General features: G+C 44.6%; 1 protein-coding gene across 1 annotated transcript in view; it reads right to left on the bottom strand.

Moving 5' to 3' along the window:
* The window catches only part of RIPOR2 (RHO family interacting cell polarization regulator 2), a 69,097-nt gene extending 63,199 nt beyond the window's left edge, over nucleotides 1-5,898 (bottom strand). Inside the window, exon 1 of the mRNA XM_083868221.1 lies at nucleotides 5,644-5,898. Coding sequence (XP_083724347.1) covers nucleotides 5,644-5,848 — 205 coding nt within the window. The 5' untranslated portion in view covers nucleotides 5,849-5,898. The remainder of the gene's footprint in view (nucleotides 1-5,643) is intronic.
* Nucleotides 5,899-16,524: the final 10,626 nt, after the last annotated feature.

The following is a 16,524-nucleotide window of genomic DNA, read 5'->3' as shown; positions in this document are numbered from 1 at the left end:
CTTGATGGGCAGCAGTGCTGGAATGTATCTGTATGCCATAAACAGCATGTCAGTCCTGGGCAAGGAAAGGGCCCTGGGACTCTGACACTGTGCAGTGCCCCATCTAAAATGGCGCTCTGGTCTACTGAACTGGAGCACACACAATGAATTTAATGAAAAAGACGGTATTGGTTTTCCCCCACATTCTTTGGAAACACTGATGGGATTTTGTGTTGGCTTTGACCTGAGAGGGAGGTTATGGTTACCCCATGTACAACCAGAGGGCATACACAGGAAGTGGGAAGTGGAGGTGAGAGGAGAGATCAGTGTAGAGCATGAAAATATCTGCAATGAATCACAGCTTAATTCTACTTTTCCTGTGCATTCTCAGTTTGGATAGGATGGCTAGTGCTAACAAAATATTTGGACCTAATTCTCAAAGGAATACCATGCAAGTTTGCCAACAACATTAAATTGGGAGGAGCTGTTGACTCCCTCAAGGGCAGAGAAACCCCAACAAATTAGAGGACTGGGCAATCATGAACAGTAAGAAGTTCAACAAGGGTAAGTGTTGTTTTGATTTTTTTCAGCTTTTTGATGTTTGTATTTTTGTAGTGGAGTTTTTCATAGATTATTATGTAAACAAAGTGATTTTTTTTTTTCATACCTCTCTTGAGGAGGGACAATTGATGGACTTTTAGTTTGACTAGTGTAGTTGGAGAGGTGGCAACCTTCATCATCCAATCCCTGGTCATTGTCCAAAATCTATATAAATTGAAGTCGAAAAATAAACACCCCTATTTTTACCCTGATGACTGACTGCATGTGTGTCCTTCATTTTGTGTCCTCTAGTGACTGGTAAATGCTGTATTCTGGACCTTGGATGGGGCAACCCTGGTTGTGTGTATAGACTAGAGAACGAGAGGCTGGAGAGAAGCTCTGTGGAAAGTCTGGTGACAAGCTGAATCTGAGCAGTGCCCTGGCAGCCAGGAGGGCCAGCCCTGTCCTGGGGTGCATCAGGCACAGAATCACCAACAAGGCAAGGGAGGGGACTGTCCTGCTCTGCTCTGCCCTGGGGTGGCCTCACCTCGAGTGCTGGGGGCAGTTCTGGGTACCACAATATAAAAAAGATATGAAGCCATTAGAGAGCATCCAAAGGACGGCAACAAAGTTGGTGAAGGGGCTTGAGGGGAAGCCACATGAGGAGCAGCTGAGGTCACTCTGTCTGTTCAGCCTGGAGGAGATTGAAGGGAGACCTCACTGCAGTCACAACTTCCTTGTGAGGGGAAGAGGAGGGGCAGGCACTGATCTCTTCTCTGTGGTCACCAGTGACAGGACCTGAGGAAACTGCATGAAGTTGTGTCAGGGGAGGTTTAAGCAGGAGATCAAGAAAAGGTTCTTCCCCCAGAGGGTGGCTGGGCACTGGAACAGGCTCCTCAGGGCAGTGGTCACAGCACCAGCCTGACAGAGTTCAAGAAGTGTTTGGACAATGCTCTTGGGCACGTGGTGTGACTCTTGGGGGTATCCTGTACAGGCCCAGGAGCTGAACTTGATCCTGATGAATCCCTTCCAACTCAGCATATCCTATGACTCTGTGATACACTGCCCATGTTTGCTGACTACTTGCAAATTCTTGCAAAGTCTGCCTGATATAGGAGCTCCTGCTGTGCTGAGCCTCTGGTCCCAGTCAGAGGCTGTGCTGGTGTGGTGGCATCACACCTCCATGTGGGCCCTCAGCTCTCCCAGGAAACCAGGGTCTGCCAAGAGAGCTGACTCATGTTCAAATCTCCCTCACTCTCTAGGCTTGGCTCCTCACCTTAGACAGAGTCAGGGAAAATCCACACCATCGCTGCAGGCTGCAGTGATGAGGGGAAGCCTGGTGCTAGAGGAAGGGATTTCTTTTTAATGAAATATAACTTCAGAATTTCAAGCACTTAGAGTCACTAAAAATTAAACAATTAAACAGCATTTTCCCCAAAGTGGGTGCTTTGACCTAACAAAATTGTAAGAGTAACTGAAGACACTTGCTTTGAGTTAACATAGTAAGGCTTGAAAGAAATTTACCCTACCGCTTCCTGTGCTTTCAAAAGGCTAAAAGAATTTCTTTTTGAAACTCTTGTTTTCAAAAAGTTCAACACTGGCCACGTTGTAGAGGAGAGGGAGTTGTGCTTCACTGAAGCTAAACACAGTCTCTTGCAAAATCTCTGCAAAACCTCTGAAGGAGAGAGCGCCATGTCAAGTGCAAGTCACTGGTATTACAAAACAAGGAAAAGAGCTAACAAGGTTTCTTTGAGGATGAACGTTTCAAAGCTTTGAATACCTACTGCACTTTTGTGAAGATAGTTCTAGCCTATTTTGTTACACCCAGTTCTGTGACTTGTTATTTTAATGTATAATAAGGAAAAAAAAATGCCTATTGAAGAATTAGTAAATGAAAATTGTGGAATTATGAATTATGCTGAAGAAAACACAGAAGTTTTCAACAAATGGTTTGCATGTGGGAAAATATCAGTGCCATCTGACAGTCTATATCAATGGGAAAATATTTCCCCCTTGATCTTTCCCAGGAGAATTTAAAACTGTAATTTTGAGAAGAGTTATCCTAGGAACTCCTTGTTGATATTTCAGAAAACTTGAAACACCAGAGGAATTTCAGAGAGCTGTAAGTTAATGTTGTGTCACTAGTGCTGTGATAGCCTGGCAGTGGTCTTGGCCTCATCAAGAAATAGCTGATGTAGAAGTCATATAAACATAATTAAAGGAGATGGAGTACAATCAGTGGCAATCATTAGGAATTTAGAGAAAATAATTGTATTGATAGTGTACTCAGACTTTAGTAAGAAATAAAATTTGGTACTGCATGAGATCTTTACATACTTTCCCAGCTGAGAAATCATCAAGGATGCCAGTTTCTAGAGAGGACATACAAAGATTGGTTCTCCCTCATGGGATTGAACTATTTTTATGTCAGTGATCTGAAAGGGAACTTTAAACAGTGATTGACTGAGTATGCAGATGGCACAATGTCTGGAGAAGTGGAAAAGAGTATACTCAAAGCGAGATGATTTATCAGGCTTTGGTATGGGGATAGCTGAGAGCAAGGGAGATAAGCCATCCTGACAGGATAGCATTGACTTTGTCCTGAGAAATGTGACTCTGAAAGACTTTAGGATTAATGAGAAAAATCTGAGAAGAGCAAACTCTCATGTGATGCTGCAACCTGAAAGAACTTCAGCAGATCCTTGAACTGATCCTGATATATTACATATATACTTAAAAAGTATGAGTAAACATATCATGTTTATATATAGTGGATTTGTCCCTGGTCTAACAGTTTTGGAGTGCTGGGCTCCATGCTGGTGTCCACATCTCTCCAAGGGACTGATCTCAAGGACCATAAAACTTTATAAGGAAACAGTTATTGATAACAGTCTGTTTGGCAAAGGATAAGAGTGGTCTGAATATTGGCTGTAGATAGTTATACGAGATTTTTATATGCACAAGCAATAGGGAGAACTTAGCTCTCCTAGACAGGAGGGAAACTAACTCCAAAAAAGTAGACAGATCAGAGTTAGAAGAAATAAAATGTAGCTGTCTTTAACTGTGATGGTAACTAAGCCTTGGGATGAGTTAAAAAGGTGGACGGAGATTTGCCATCATCACTTTCCAAATCAAGCTGGATGTGGAAAATAATAAAAAGCAGCCCATGCCCTAAGAGCTGAGGTCTGCACTGGGCTGGGAGCTCAGTGCCTGACAAATGCCTGAAAATCTGCGACTAAGCTTTGGCTGTGACTGAATTTTGGCTGGCGCCTATTCCTGCAGCATGAGCGGGGCGGGACTGCCCCGTGACCCAAACGGGCCCTGCCCCTCCCTGCTCACATCCCACCCAGCCCGAGGGAGTGCACTGGCTTGTCCAGGGTCAACAGCGCTCCAGAAATAGCAGCCAAAAAGTTAATGTTTCCTTGCTAACCCGTTCAAGAGAGAGGAGAGGGGGCTGAAGGGGAAGTCTAGCACTGTGCCTGTGTTGTTTGGGCTCTCCAGCTGGCAGGTTTGGGAGCCAACAATCCCTCTGTCTGAGAGAGCAGCTGGGATACAACTGCTCCCAGTTACATGTAGGTGAGTTGAAGAGGATGTCACCAACTTACACACTTGTAGGATACCTCAGGTGGGGTGGGACCTCAGAAGATCATCTATTTCCAACCTCCTGTTCCAAGAAGAGTCATGGAGAGGTTTTTTAAATGTTCCTGCCTTTGAAAAGCAGAGCCTCCTCTAGCTGTTTCTAGATCAGCCCTGCCAGAAACAACTTAGCTGAGAGGCTGGAACAGATTTTTGAAGTGGTGTATCATTCCCTTCAGATAACACAATTATATATGTTGACTAACCTGCCCACATTTCTCTCCTTTCCTTCTACATTTCTGATTAAGAACATGGGCTAAAGGTTTCAGAAACAGCAAAGCTTAAAAAACCACTGGCTCTTCAGAGCACTTGCAAATGTCTGTGTCAAGTCAGACATATGGATGATTATTCTGGGAAGCAGCATCCACCTGTGTTGAATGCAGGATGCAGCAAATGCAGTGGGGTACTTTCAATGCCAGTTGATTTGCTCACTGGCATGAGGTGCTTCCTGGACTATCAGGATTTCTTCCACAATGCAAATACACTGACCTCTCCTTTCTGCAAATCCATTGCCCTTCTGAGCCCAGACTGGGATACAGGGTGAGAAGTGGGGGCATAGTGACGTGAGAAATCTATTTGAATACAGAGAGAACATCATTGAGACTGCTTTCTTTCTGAGCTGATGCCTTTCACTGGGGCTCAGATAACTTGATTTGGCACTATTCACTGCTAAGTTTTCCATACCAACCGCAGCTGAGCTTTGTTTAAACGAGGCTTGCTGAAGCTGTGCTGAAAGTGAGTTTAAAGGTTCACAGTCTTTGGAGTGGATCCAGGCAGCTCTTTGTGCCTTCAATTCCCTTAGAAACTGTGAGGGCTGGGGGCCGGGAGAAGATTTGCATGAGCAAGTTCTCCCCCTGGCTTGAGTGCAAAGGGGAGCAGTGAACAGCGGCAGAAACTGAACACCATGGGCCAGATTCTTCCTCCTCCTCAGGGCCCTCTTATCTGTGTTTCTGCTATTTTGACTTGATAGCACTCAGTACACATGTAAATGATGGTACAGGATGCAAGCAAAGAGGAATCAAGCACAAGCAGAAGCTGTTTGAGGGATAAGAAATTATCACACCGGCTTTGTGTCCCAGGTTGGGGCAGTTGGAGAGGAGGATGCTAATTCTGCTCAGATAATTAAAGTAGCAAGTCACCTTTAGCCCCTGTAAAGAGCCCCTACTACTTTAACCACAGCTGCACCTGTGGTGTTGAATGCCCAATGTGGTACTTTGCACAGCGCAGCCACTTTAGAAAATACACTGTGTGCCCCCCCAGTTTTCTTCTGCAGTAACTTCCTTGAAGCTGCTGAACCAGACTGGAGGTATTTTTATTGTATCTGTGGTCCCTTTGTTCTCCATTCTCTAAGGAGAAAAAGAGTCTGGTCACCCTGCGACCTTGAAGCCCACAGACAACTTCAGATTTACACAAGAAATACCACCGGGGCTAGTAACCGGTCTCTAGCCTGAGCAGCAGAAGGATTAGTTTAATAAAAGATGACTTTACCTTCCCCAAAGGAATCGTCTTCTTCTCCGAGTGCAGTCAAATCTTCTTGGGAGTGCTGCATCGTGGCAAGGACGCAGCTTGGGCGCAGCCAGAGCCGAGTGCTTGAACCTGCTCCTACAGCTCGACTGTTTCCTTTCACCAGTTTCCTAAATATTTCGGTGGTAACAGCTTCCGCATCTGCACTTAGAAAAACAATCTCATTCATAGAAATGGCGCCTCTTGCTTTTACAGTCAGCCCTTGAGATGAGCTTTGAGGTGGAGTGTCCTTTCTGCTGAGAGAAGTTAATTTTGAGGCAGAGGAGGCAGGACAGGCTCGAAATGCACCCTGCCCTGCTGCTGAGTGCCATAACTGCGCAGCGACAGCCCTGTCAGCCCGGGGTGTTAAAAGTTTTGCATATGAATGGGAATGTTTTCTAGTGGCAGAGGCAGAGCTGGGGAACAACTCACCCTGCTCGGACTGAAGAGCAACTCCTCCCTTTCACCCCAGGGACAGTGTGACATGAGGAAACCCCCAGGCTCTCTCACTGTCATGTGTTCATGGAACTCATTTTTCTTTTAGCACGGCGGCAGTGACATCACTTTCTCACCCACACTGGGGTGGCCCATAGCAATGGACATGTGGACAAGCTGGAAACCATAGGTGATGCCAGTTGTCCCATGGGCAGATGCCTTGGCAGGGACATGATCCTCACAGTTACACTCATCTGAGTCACAGTCTCAGGTGCACTACCAGACCTAAGGACCTTCCTGGTCAGGTGTACAACAGAACAACACCAAAGTAAAACTTGCTGTCTGCCAACAATAGGCATATTATTTGCGTATCTCGCTCACTACTAATTCGGCATCACACTGGTCTGTTCTGTCACTGTGTTTCTTGAACTTTATAAAGCAAGTTGACTCCCTTGTGTCAGGTCCCTCAGTTTATGAGAGGATCCTTCCTACAAACTAACTTACTCTAAACTTGTACAAAAATATGTTTGGCCTTTAGGTAGTGTCTGAGCCTTGCTTAGCCCTGCTGTCTTAATCATCCACTCAGGGATATTTCATATATATGTCTGTCCATTGTGGGTCCTAGCACAGGCAGTTCCCCACAGCTCTGCTATCAGAAGTCAGAATGTAATGAGAGTAAACCTGAACTGAGCAGTGATTACTCAGTCTAGTAATTGCATGTGTCACCACACCCTTGGAAGTGAGACTCCCAGCACAGCAGCCCTGTTTGCTGCAGCTTCCGGCAGATGAGTCACAGATATAATGAGCTCTTCTCTAGTTATTATGTTGGAATTTTGTAAAGCTCTCCCAGTGGGTGTCTGCAAGGCACTGCACAACTTGAACTAAAGATGATGGGACAAGTCCTTTTGAAGCACCTGATCTCACCTCAGCACAGACCATGTTCATCAGCAAATCCTGTGGCAGCACTTTGGTCATCATAGGAAAGTGAAAAGACCCTTCCCAGCTCAGGGAGAGACCTCCTCTGGGTGCAGGATCCTTGGAAAGTGGTGCTGCATTCCACCTGCTCATGCCTCCCCTTCACTGTCACATCAGGTGTTTTGGTTGTCACATCATGGGTTCTTGGTTGCACAGCCTGTGAGTTGCTGCTTTACCAGGGTTGGGAAACTGTGTATTCCAAGGTGGATGTGGTTGAAGCCAAGAGCATCCCAGGACTGGTTTTTAGTGGGGCATTGTCATTTGCCTGCTGGGTTGGTCCTCTGCCATGGCATCAAGATTCTTTAAGGAACTCTGTTCCCAATATGGCTCCCTCATACTTGGCTTTGCTTTCAAATTATGTTTGTTCAAATCCCCACAGACATGACAGCTTGGTCCAACAGGCAAGAGAAGAGGATTTGTTTCTGGCCCTGCTGGACAGCCTTGAGGAAGTCACTCCTCCTTTTTTTGACATCCTCTCTCACCCTTTCTTTTGCTCTGCTTATTTGAAATTATTTTTTCAGGCAAAGACCATCTCTGATTAGATGGTACTCAACAAGAGCATCCCTCTCCCTCAGTATGGCCCTCCTGCCATGGTGCTGAGTAGATGGAGAAAGTCATAAAAAGAGAGAAACACCATTATTGGGTGATGAGGGGAAGCAGAGAAGAAGAGAGGATTGGCAAGAGAGAGAGGTATGAAAAGAGGAATAGTAAGAGGCGTGAAAGCTGCAGAGGAGAACCACCAGCCTGGAGGGAAGGGATGCTGGCACAGGAGGCTGGGACCTCTCCAGGTGCAGCTTCCCAGGGTCAGGGCTGGGAACCCCTGAGCTTGCAGAGGCTGGTGAGGCCAGCATGAGAAATGATTTCTGGGGCTGAGGGAAAGGAGAAGTTGCTGAAGGAAAGACAGCCACAGGGTGTATCTTATCTTAAAGCTTCCCGGCAAGACCCACTCCTGGCAATGGGCAGCCGCTGCCCATGGTTTCCTTGAAACAGCAGGAAATGGTTGGCAGAAATTTTGAGCCCTTGTGAAGTCAATGGCTAAACTGCCCCAGGGTGCTGTGGAATCTGTCAGTCTCTGAGGACCGGGGTGGGCCAGAAGAAGCTTCTGCTCTGTTGAGGAAGGTTTTTGGACTTGATTAGAATAAGTTTCAAGATGAATGATGCTACAAATACAGATGTGAATACTCAAACCAGACAGACAGCCCAGCAGGAAGAATCACAGAAAAAATACAGCAGTGCTAACTTTCCTGTGCTGTCCCAAAACTGGTGCTCATTTGTAACCTGGGCTTGGGAAGTTTTAGCCATTTACTGCTTCCTTCAGAAACGTGAAGGAGCAAGCCACACTGTCCTGGTTATCGTGGCAGCTCTCTTTTATGCTGCATTTCCCTGGGACTTAAAGCTATTTCCTTACCCACTGTTTTCAGTCAGCCTCTCCGGATGCCTGTTACCTTGACAGCCCTTTTTTCTTTTATTTTCAGGAATTAAAAGGCATCAAAAGCTGTCCTCTCTGCCGAAAACAACTGTCACCAGAATTAACACACCAGTCGGGCTAGTGATGAATGGTAATGACTCAGCCTCCGTTGCAGATGCACAAAGAGGAGTTGCTTTGATTCGTTCCCATTTGCCACATCGTCCCTTGGCAGCACCTCACCTACATTGCTCTCAGCATGTGATGTTCCCCCCGGGGAGCACAGTGCTCCTTCCCTCGAGACAGGACAAATTAACACAGACAAAAACAATCCACCTCAGGTGGATGCCCAGGTTACCCTTCTCCATCTTTGCCTTTGGGGCAGCAGGATTTTGCCCTGGCAATTTGTCTTTGCTGCTTACTGATCTCAACCACCAGCCTAACAAAGCGACCTCCTTCCTGCTTTGTTTTGTAGCATATCTGGGGGTTTTCCCTTGTCTACCCACAAGAAGTACTTTTCTCTCATTCTTGTTGAGCTGTTTTGAAACACAGTAAGTTCTTTTCACCTGTTGGCTTAAAAAGACCCACTCCACACCAAAAAAAAAAACAAAATCAAACCCCCCCCAATCAATTTTGCCTCCACTGCAAAACTCTCACGTGTGTATTTTTCATGTAACCACATCTGATACCTCTGTCAGAAAAAGCCACCACCCATTTTCTAACCATTTTCTAAGAACCTGTCAACAAAAAGCAGGGGTATCCGGGGAAATGTCAAAAACAAGGGTGGATCAAGCAAAAAGAGACAACTTCTACAGCAGCTTCTTTAAATTACTCCAACCTTACTCTTTGTCCCATGCAGCTTATTTTATTATAATTTCTGATCCAGGAAAAAGTCATATGTTCTGATGTTTTATCTTCAGATACAGGACTAAAAGCCATTCTTACTTAAAAAGAAGTGCAAAAAATTATGCCATATAGAAGTTTTGGGGTTGTCTTAATTCAACCCTACCTTAAATTACAACACCTCCACCAGCAGCAGGAGAGATGAGTGGGCCTTTTTCTGTGTCTGAAACAGCTCTGCCCTATTCACATCTCCTCCTGTTCCAGCACTAGAAAGATTCTCAGGATACAGAAAGTTGCAGGTCACAGAGGTAGTTAGTGCCCTGCTTTGTTCTGAGGCTGTTTTGGGAGTGAAGATCATATTTGGTGGGATAATCTACATGGAAAACAAGGAGGGGGAAAAAGTGATAAAGGAAGGGCAGATGACTCAGAGGTGGAGATAGTATGAAAGGGAATGTAGAAAAAGGTGGCTGACACTGGTGAGTTTGGGAAAGTGAGTGTTCATATACATTCAGAGTAGTTGTAAAAGTTTTGCTCTTGATATTGCTGTCAGTCCTCCACCAAAACATGCTCCTCAGAAATCCGATAAATAGAGTTACAATAACTTGTCCAGTTGTTAACTCATTTGCAAGTTACAGGGACTCCAGGGACTTAGATTATATTTAAACAGTCTGTGTCAGTGTGAGCTTAGCATATTTTTTCTTTCCAACTCTTGAAATCTTCTGCACTGTTTTTTTGCCAAAAGTCTAAGCACATTTTATATTATTGTTATTTTTAAGTAGGGATATTCAGTTCCAGAGAAAACCTGGGAGAATTTCTCCCTTTTACTGTCCAGAAGGAGAGTCAGCAGGCCAGGCCAGTCTGACTCACTGCACACAACTTCACAGACATTAGGAGCCCTGTGCACCAATCTTCACAAGGCTGTGAAATATACACCACGGATTTGGGAGAGCTGAAAAAAGAGCTGGCTCCAGGAACCATTCACACAGCAGACAGGACAGTAGTTCCTTAGGACCCCTGTAGTACATGAGCTTTTTGCTCAATTCCCCAGCAGACACACACTGCAGAGAGCAGGAACCATGGCACAGGTGTTGTTCCTGTTCCTGGTGTCCTACTGGTGTCCATTCATGTTCCCCACTCCACTGTGAGCAGGGAACCCATCGCATGCCCCAGGGGTGAGTGGCATTTGTGTACCCTCGGGTGTAACACTGCAATCTACAACACCTAGCACATCCCACCAGCACATCAAAGGTGACTTTGGCTTCTTCCAAGACAGCACTTTTTCATTCCAGTATCACTTGGCCTATTATCTTCTCATAGCAAAATATTATTTCAGTTCAAAGGGAGGAGGCAAACCATGCTGGATGAAACCCCTACAGAATGAATATAATCTTGAAAATTGTACTCAGTTAAGTAGTTCCCAAGTGGCTCATTATCAAAAGATAAGAAAACGGTCAAGCATGATTTTGTGGGGCTCAGCCTTGGATCTGGTATTACTCAATATATACTTTAATATCCTAGATGTTCTTTAATATCCCAGAATAGATATGATCACACTCATTACAATTGCAGATGCCAGGCTTCCCAGCATACATACACTGGAGGACAGAATCAAAATTCAAGTTCATAGGGACAAACTGGAGAAGGAGTCTGGAAACAATTAAATGCAAGAGAATGATCTGTGAGGTACTATGCTCCACTAGAAATAATCCTTATACATGCAGGCTGAAGGATGGCTACTTTAGTAGCATGTTTTCAGAAAGAAGGCAGGAGGCAGCAAAAGGGGATTCAGCAGCAGCACCCCAAACCAGCAGACAGCTTGCCATGGGGTGTGATCAAAGGCACAGACGCAAAGTAATTCAGGCAGTGTTTGAGTTTAATAAGACCTCTGCCAAAGCAGGACACCGCTTTTCCTTTCGGAGGTCTCAGTTCAAGGAGGATAGAGACTGTTTGGTGATGCTCCTGAGGGGAACAACCAGACTGTTCTGAGGGCTAGGAAATGGGAAATTAAGGGAAAGACTGGAGAAACTGTAGCTACTTCATTTGAGGGAGAGAGAACAAATACAGGAGATAAGAGCAGTACTCAAGACCTCTTCTTCGCCTTTGTTGTGAACAAGGTGTCATGAAGTGAGAGTGCAGAATGGAGGAAGCAAATGAGGAGGCGGATTAGGTAGCAAACAAGCAGAAAATAGGAAGGAGTAAGTTAGGAAAAACGACTTTCCAACAGCCAAGACAGTGAAGCAGCAAAAGACAGTGCTTGGGTGAGTCAGTGCTGAGTGAATCAGAGTGCTGCTTTAACCTACAAAGCATATATAAGGCTTTTGAAGAACAGAGCAGAAAAGTAGCTATTGGGAATAATGTAAGAATGGTTGATTCTGTCTTAGGGGAGGGCAGTGGGAACAGGGGATCCCTTGAGATTAGACTTAGTGCTGTTTTGCTAGAGCAGCTATTGAGTAATACTGGATTTCTACTTGTTAAATTTATTTCTCAGTGACAGTTAGCCGAGTGCTAAATTTTCCCACTGCTTGAGGGGTCCAGAACATTCCAGTGGCTTTTGACTGGGATGGGAATATTTTGGCTATTTCAAGCAATTTAAGTATCCCTACTATCTTTCTGCTTCTGTAAGAAATTTTCATGTCTGGTTGCTTTTGCCTTCATTCTTTCTTCCTAGTTCTTTTGTCACCTATTCCTCTGTAATCCAGTGAGGTCATTGTCATCAGCAAAGAATAGAGGATGGATTTTTCATCCTTTGATGATTAAATCCCAGGGGTTTCTGTCAGAAGCACTTCAGATTGTTCCCATAAATTGTTAAAGAGAAGCAGTCTACATATCATAATAATATGTAAACTTGTTATTCCCAGCATAACCAACAACTATGCTCAATCCTGCTAAGCATCAAAATCTTATGTTTTACTAAGAGTCAGATATCAACTATATAATACTTTTACCAATGTGAACAAATTTTAAATTTGACCCAAGAAATCTAGACAATATTCAAATGCCTATGCCAAAGCCACGAGTCCATCTCAGTTTTCTCTACCATAATTCTTGTTAATAATACTTTTTTTCTCCAATACTAACTACCTGGGGTGTTGGAGGAAATACAGGCAAGAAAGTCAAAGTCATTGTTCAGCTGTATGCTTTCCATCCCAGGAATATTGCAAGGTGATTCTCAACATTATTTTAGTAATATTTCAAAAAATATATGAGGAGGTCTCCTTCTTTCCCTTTAGGTAGGTTATTGGAAATGGAGTGAAAGCCCCAGGTCATTTATTTTAAACTCCCAGGTCACACTGTCTAACAAATGATGTCTGTGGATGAACGTCTTTCCTTCATATTAACAATTCTGCCTGTGAACTATTCAGTTTGGGGGCCTTTACTTCCTTGTGTACATTGTATTTTCCAGTTTCTCCAGCTGCTGGAAGGAGTTCAGGAGCTGGCCCTCTTCCCTAGTTTTTGCTTCTACCAGCTCAAACCAGCAGTGTTCTTTCTGCTGCTGGGAGATAGTTCTTGACAGAACTGATCTTGGGTATTTTGCAAGAGAGTGTGGGTCTTTTTCCTTTGCCAAAGGGTGTTTTTCAAGACATTCTCCCATATTCTGACAAACTGTGGGTGAGATGGGCAGCTTCAGTTGTGAGATGGCTCAGACCCTGCCTGGGGCTGCTCCCAAAGGAGCAAGTGTGCATTTCTCTCAGGCAGTCTGACTTAACTGCCTCCATCTCCAGGACACTGCCAAGTCTCAGCATTTCCCCCTTGCCTCCAATGCATTCTTCTCATAAGTCCCTAAAATGCTCTAAATTACTGTTTAACATCTCTCTTGCAGAGCACTTAGCAGGAACTAGTGGACATAAGGAATTGCTGCTGCAAATAAAGCTGCATGCAGGAGTATGAAATTCAGGCAGTGTGAAGAGTGGGTGCAGAGACTGTAAGGGTATCAAAGCCCAGGAATTCCTTTGTTTGGGACCTCCCTGCTCACCCCCAGCTTGAGCTATTATTATGTCACAGCACCACAATTAAATTACTTAATGAAGCCAGATGTCTGGGACTTTGCTATGGGATGCTTAGGATTGAAGGGATGAGGGTAACTTGCTGTGTGAGCATAGTTTGTGGATGGAGTCAAATGGGGGTCCCATTGGTTCAGTGGAACTTCCCCGTGGGAAGGGGCTTCGGTCTCAGAGTTAAAATCTCAGGCAGTGGGAGTGTGACTGTCAGAGTGAGTGGCATCTGAATGGTCAGGTGGGAAAGTTTCATTAACACAGATTCTGTATCTCCAAGAGCTGGAACAGCCCTAAACCTTGAACTTTCTCTGTTTTGTAGGAAGGCACCACTTCATTGTAGCTCACACAGGTAATGACAAAGATGGTGTAACACCAGCTTCACCAGGGAGGTCATTTGTTTCAAGCCCAGTCTGTTTTCTGTGAAACTTTTGCTGATACTGGCCCTGACTTAGGTGCTATCTCCCAGGCCATGTGTCCCTGATACCTGGTGCCAAGGTTCCAGGGAATCTGAGCACTTACTCCTTAAATAGTGGCAATTTGAGCACTCAAGCTTTTGATCTTTCCCCAGTTCCAACCTGTACACTGCAGGTGGCCATGACACAGTCAGCAGTGGGGTTCTATTAAAACTGGAGCACTTTGGCTTTAGAAAACAAGAAACTGTTTCCAAAGGATGGATAAGCTTTCATATTGCCTATTGTGCATGTGTCAGCAGAGGAGAACACTTTCATTAAGGACAAAACAATGTTAAATTGAGATGGGCTTATTCTGTTCTGTATTTCAGGTACCTTTTTGAGAAATTGTTCTGAAAAATGTCCCTGTTTTGTGTTTTCAGCCTCTTGGTACATTGGTAACACTCTGGGATCGAGTTCTCTGAATAGTTGCAACAGCAGGATTTACTTCTCCTTTATCTGAAGCCCTAGGAAAAAAGCATAGCTGAGAACGGAACCTGTGGTAAAGGAAATGGCACTGCAAGGCATCCCCGCCCTGTTTGCCTTCCTCCTTGAGCAAGTGGTACAGGGTATGTGCAGGGGCTGGATGTGCACAGGGCTGCTAATAGCTCTCCTGGAGAGATTGCTTCATTTTTACTCCCACAAAGAAGAGCAGAAAAGAGGATTTTAAATAAATATATATTTTTAGCACAGTGTCTCCCTTTTTGCAATTTGTTGAAGTGATTAGCAGCTCAGAAACAGTGTAATGACCACAGCAGATTTATTTGGCTTTTTTGGGTTTGGTTGCTTTTCACTGAAGAGTAACAGTTCTCCCTTCTCTGCAAAGCACAGGGGGGTCAGTTGAAGGAATGTGGACTTGAGGTCCCTCAAGAGAAAGTAGTGAAGAGCCACATCCACATCTTTCAGGAAGAAGTTCTGGCAGCTGGGTGGACAAACAATGATAGCATTTGTAGAGTATCTTAGAATGAGGAAATCTCTGTAAATATTTGAGTGCATCTGCAGTTCTCTACTCTGAAAACATAAAGTAGTTATAGACAGGAAGCAAAGAGCAGGTTTTCCACCTTTAAATAATGGCAGTTGTTGGCCATGGTATCCCAGAAAAACTTCACTCACAGAAGATATCTAAAAACTTCCATTGCCTGTACATGGCCAGGATTTTGGGTCCCTCCTGCTGCATTGCTGCACTAATGCTCAGCTGGCTCAGGGAAAGATCACCACCCACTACATCAGTCATTCTTCAGCAGCCTTGATTTTGCTAATCAGCCTGTCTTTCATCCTGGCCTTGTTTGCTGAGAGAGCAACTTCAGAGAGAGCAGTACAACACAGAAAAGTAAAAATAGCAACAAGAGTTTCTGCAAAATGTGGCACTTCATGCAATTACTTTTCTCCCTGTTTGCATCTCCTGAATTTTCTTTTCCTAGCAAGTTTAACTCTTGTTTAGAGACTGCACACACACATATTGAAGTAGTATGAGGTGCTTCTTAACAGCAATGTACTGCGGAGTTAGTTTCTCACAGTAAACAAAAAATGGCTCAGTCTGATGTTAATGAGTTTTAGAATTTTACACAACAGGCAATTCAGAAATAATATTCATGGCTGATAGAAAAGAACATAAGCTGGCCAAAAAGAAGGAAAACCAGAAACAAAAAGCATATCCCTGTGGGGAGGGTCTTTCTTCTAGGACAGGACAGTATTATGGTTGATCTAATAGCCTCAACACAGGTTTCAAAACTGCAGAAGAGACAAGAAACTGGTGACAACAAAGTAGTGATCTACACTGAGTGACAAAGCAGCCACTGTGGAAGATATGGCATAACCTACTTCATGCTCTCTGCACAAAGTGCTGAAAAAAAAAAAACAAAAAAAAAAAAAAAAACAAAAAAAAACCAACAACAACAAAAAAAAAAACTTGGGGGTGAGGGGGAAGTATATTTTATCTCAGTTTGATTTCACAGTCCTAGAGATGGGCAGAGAGATGATCCTGCTCAGGGAGGATGGCAAGGATGGAGCAGCCAAGGGAGGACTGGTTTGGTGAGCAGCAGTGGGCCTTGCCCAGGACACAGCAGCTCATCTTTGCCATCACTGTGGTGTGAGGCAGAGCCCTAGGAAGGGCCTCTCCCCACCTCTCACAGGGTGTCTGCCCCCTGCCAATGCACCCTTCCCTCCTGCCAGACCCTGGGTTGGTGTTCAAGGGAATGGTACCCCTCCTCCCTGCTCCTCTGCAGAGTATGGACAGGATGGGAATAAAATCAAAAGAAAAAAGGAATTTTTTTTCCATCATGCATCTTAGCAACAGCACCTACACAAAGATCTAAGTATAAGATCTTTTACCCCCCACCTTTCCAAGCAATTAACATGCTGAAATGCAGAAAGAAACAGGATGGCAATGTCAAAACTGACACGTAGGAAGACCATTTCCTTTTTGCAAGGGTTTCACAGTGTGGACCAAGCTGGCTGAGAACAATTTCTGAACCTTTCTCCTCCCCGTGGAGAATTGCCTCTGCAGCAGCTTTGGTAACCCTCCAAAACTGCCTGCTTTTGGGGACTGGCACTCTCCTGGTAACTGATGCCCAGAAGGTCTCACATTTTCAAAGTAAGAAAACCCAGCCCCCATGGACCACTCTTCAGTGAAACTAGGTTGCTTAAAAACATCTGAGAAAGGTGGAAAAGGAAGGCTGCCTGTTTGAAGTAGCTGTCTTTTGGAGCAGAGCAGAGAAGAAAGGCAGCTGGTGACATATTCAGTGCAGCGCTGGCTCCGTCTGAG

This window comes from Zosterops lateralis (assembly GCF_965231275.1).
Source record: "Zosterops lateralis genome assembly, chromosome: 1".
In the NCBI taxonomy this organism is placed as follows: Eukaryota; Metazoa; Chordata; class Aves; order Passeriformes; family Zosteropidae; genus Zosterops; species Zosterops lateralis.
This window is presented reverse-complemented; position numbering and strand designations above follow the sequence as displayed.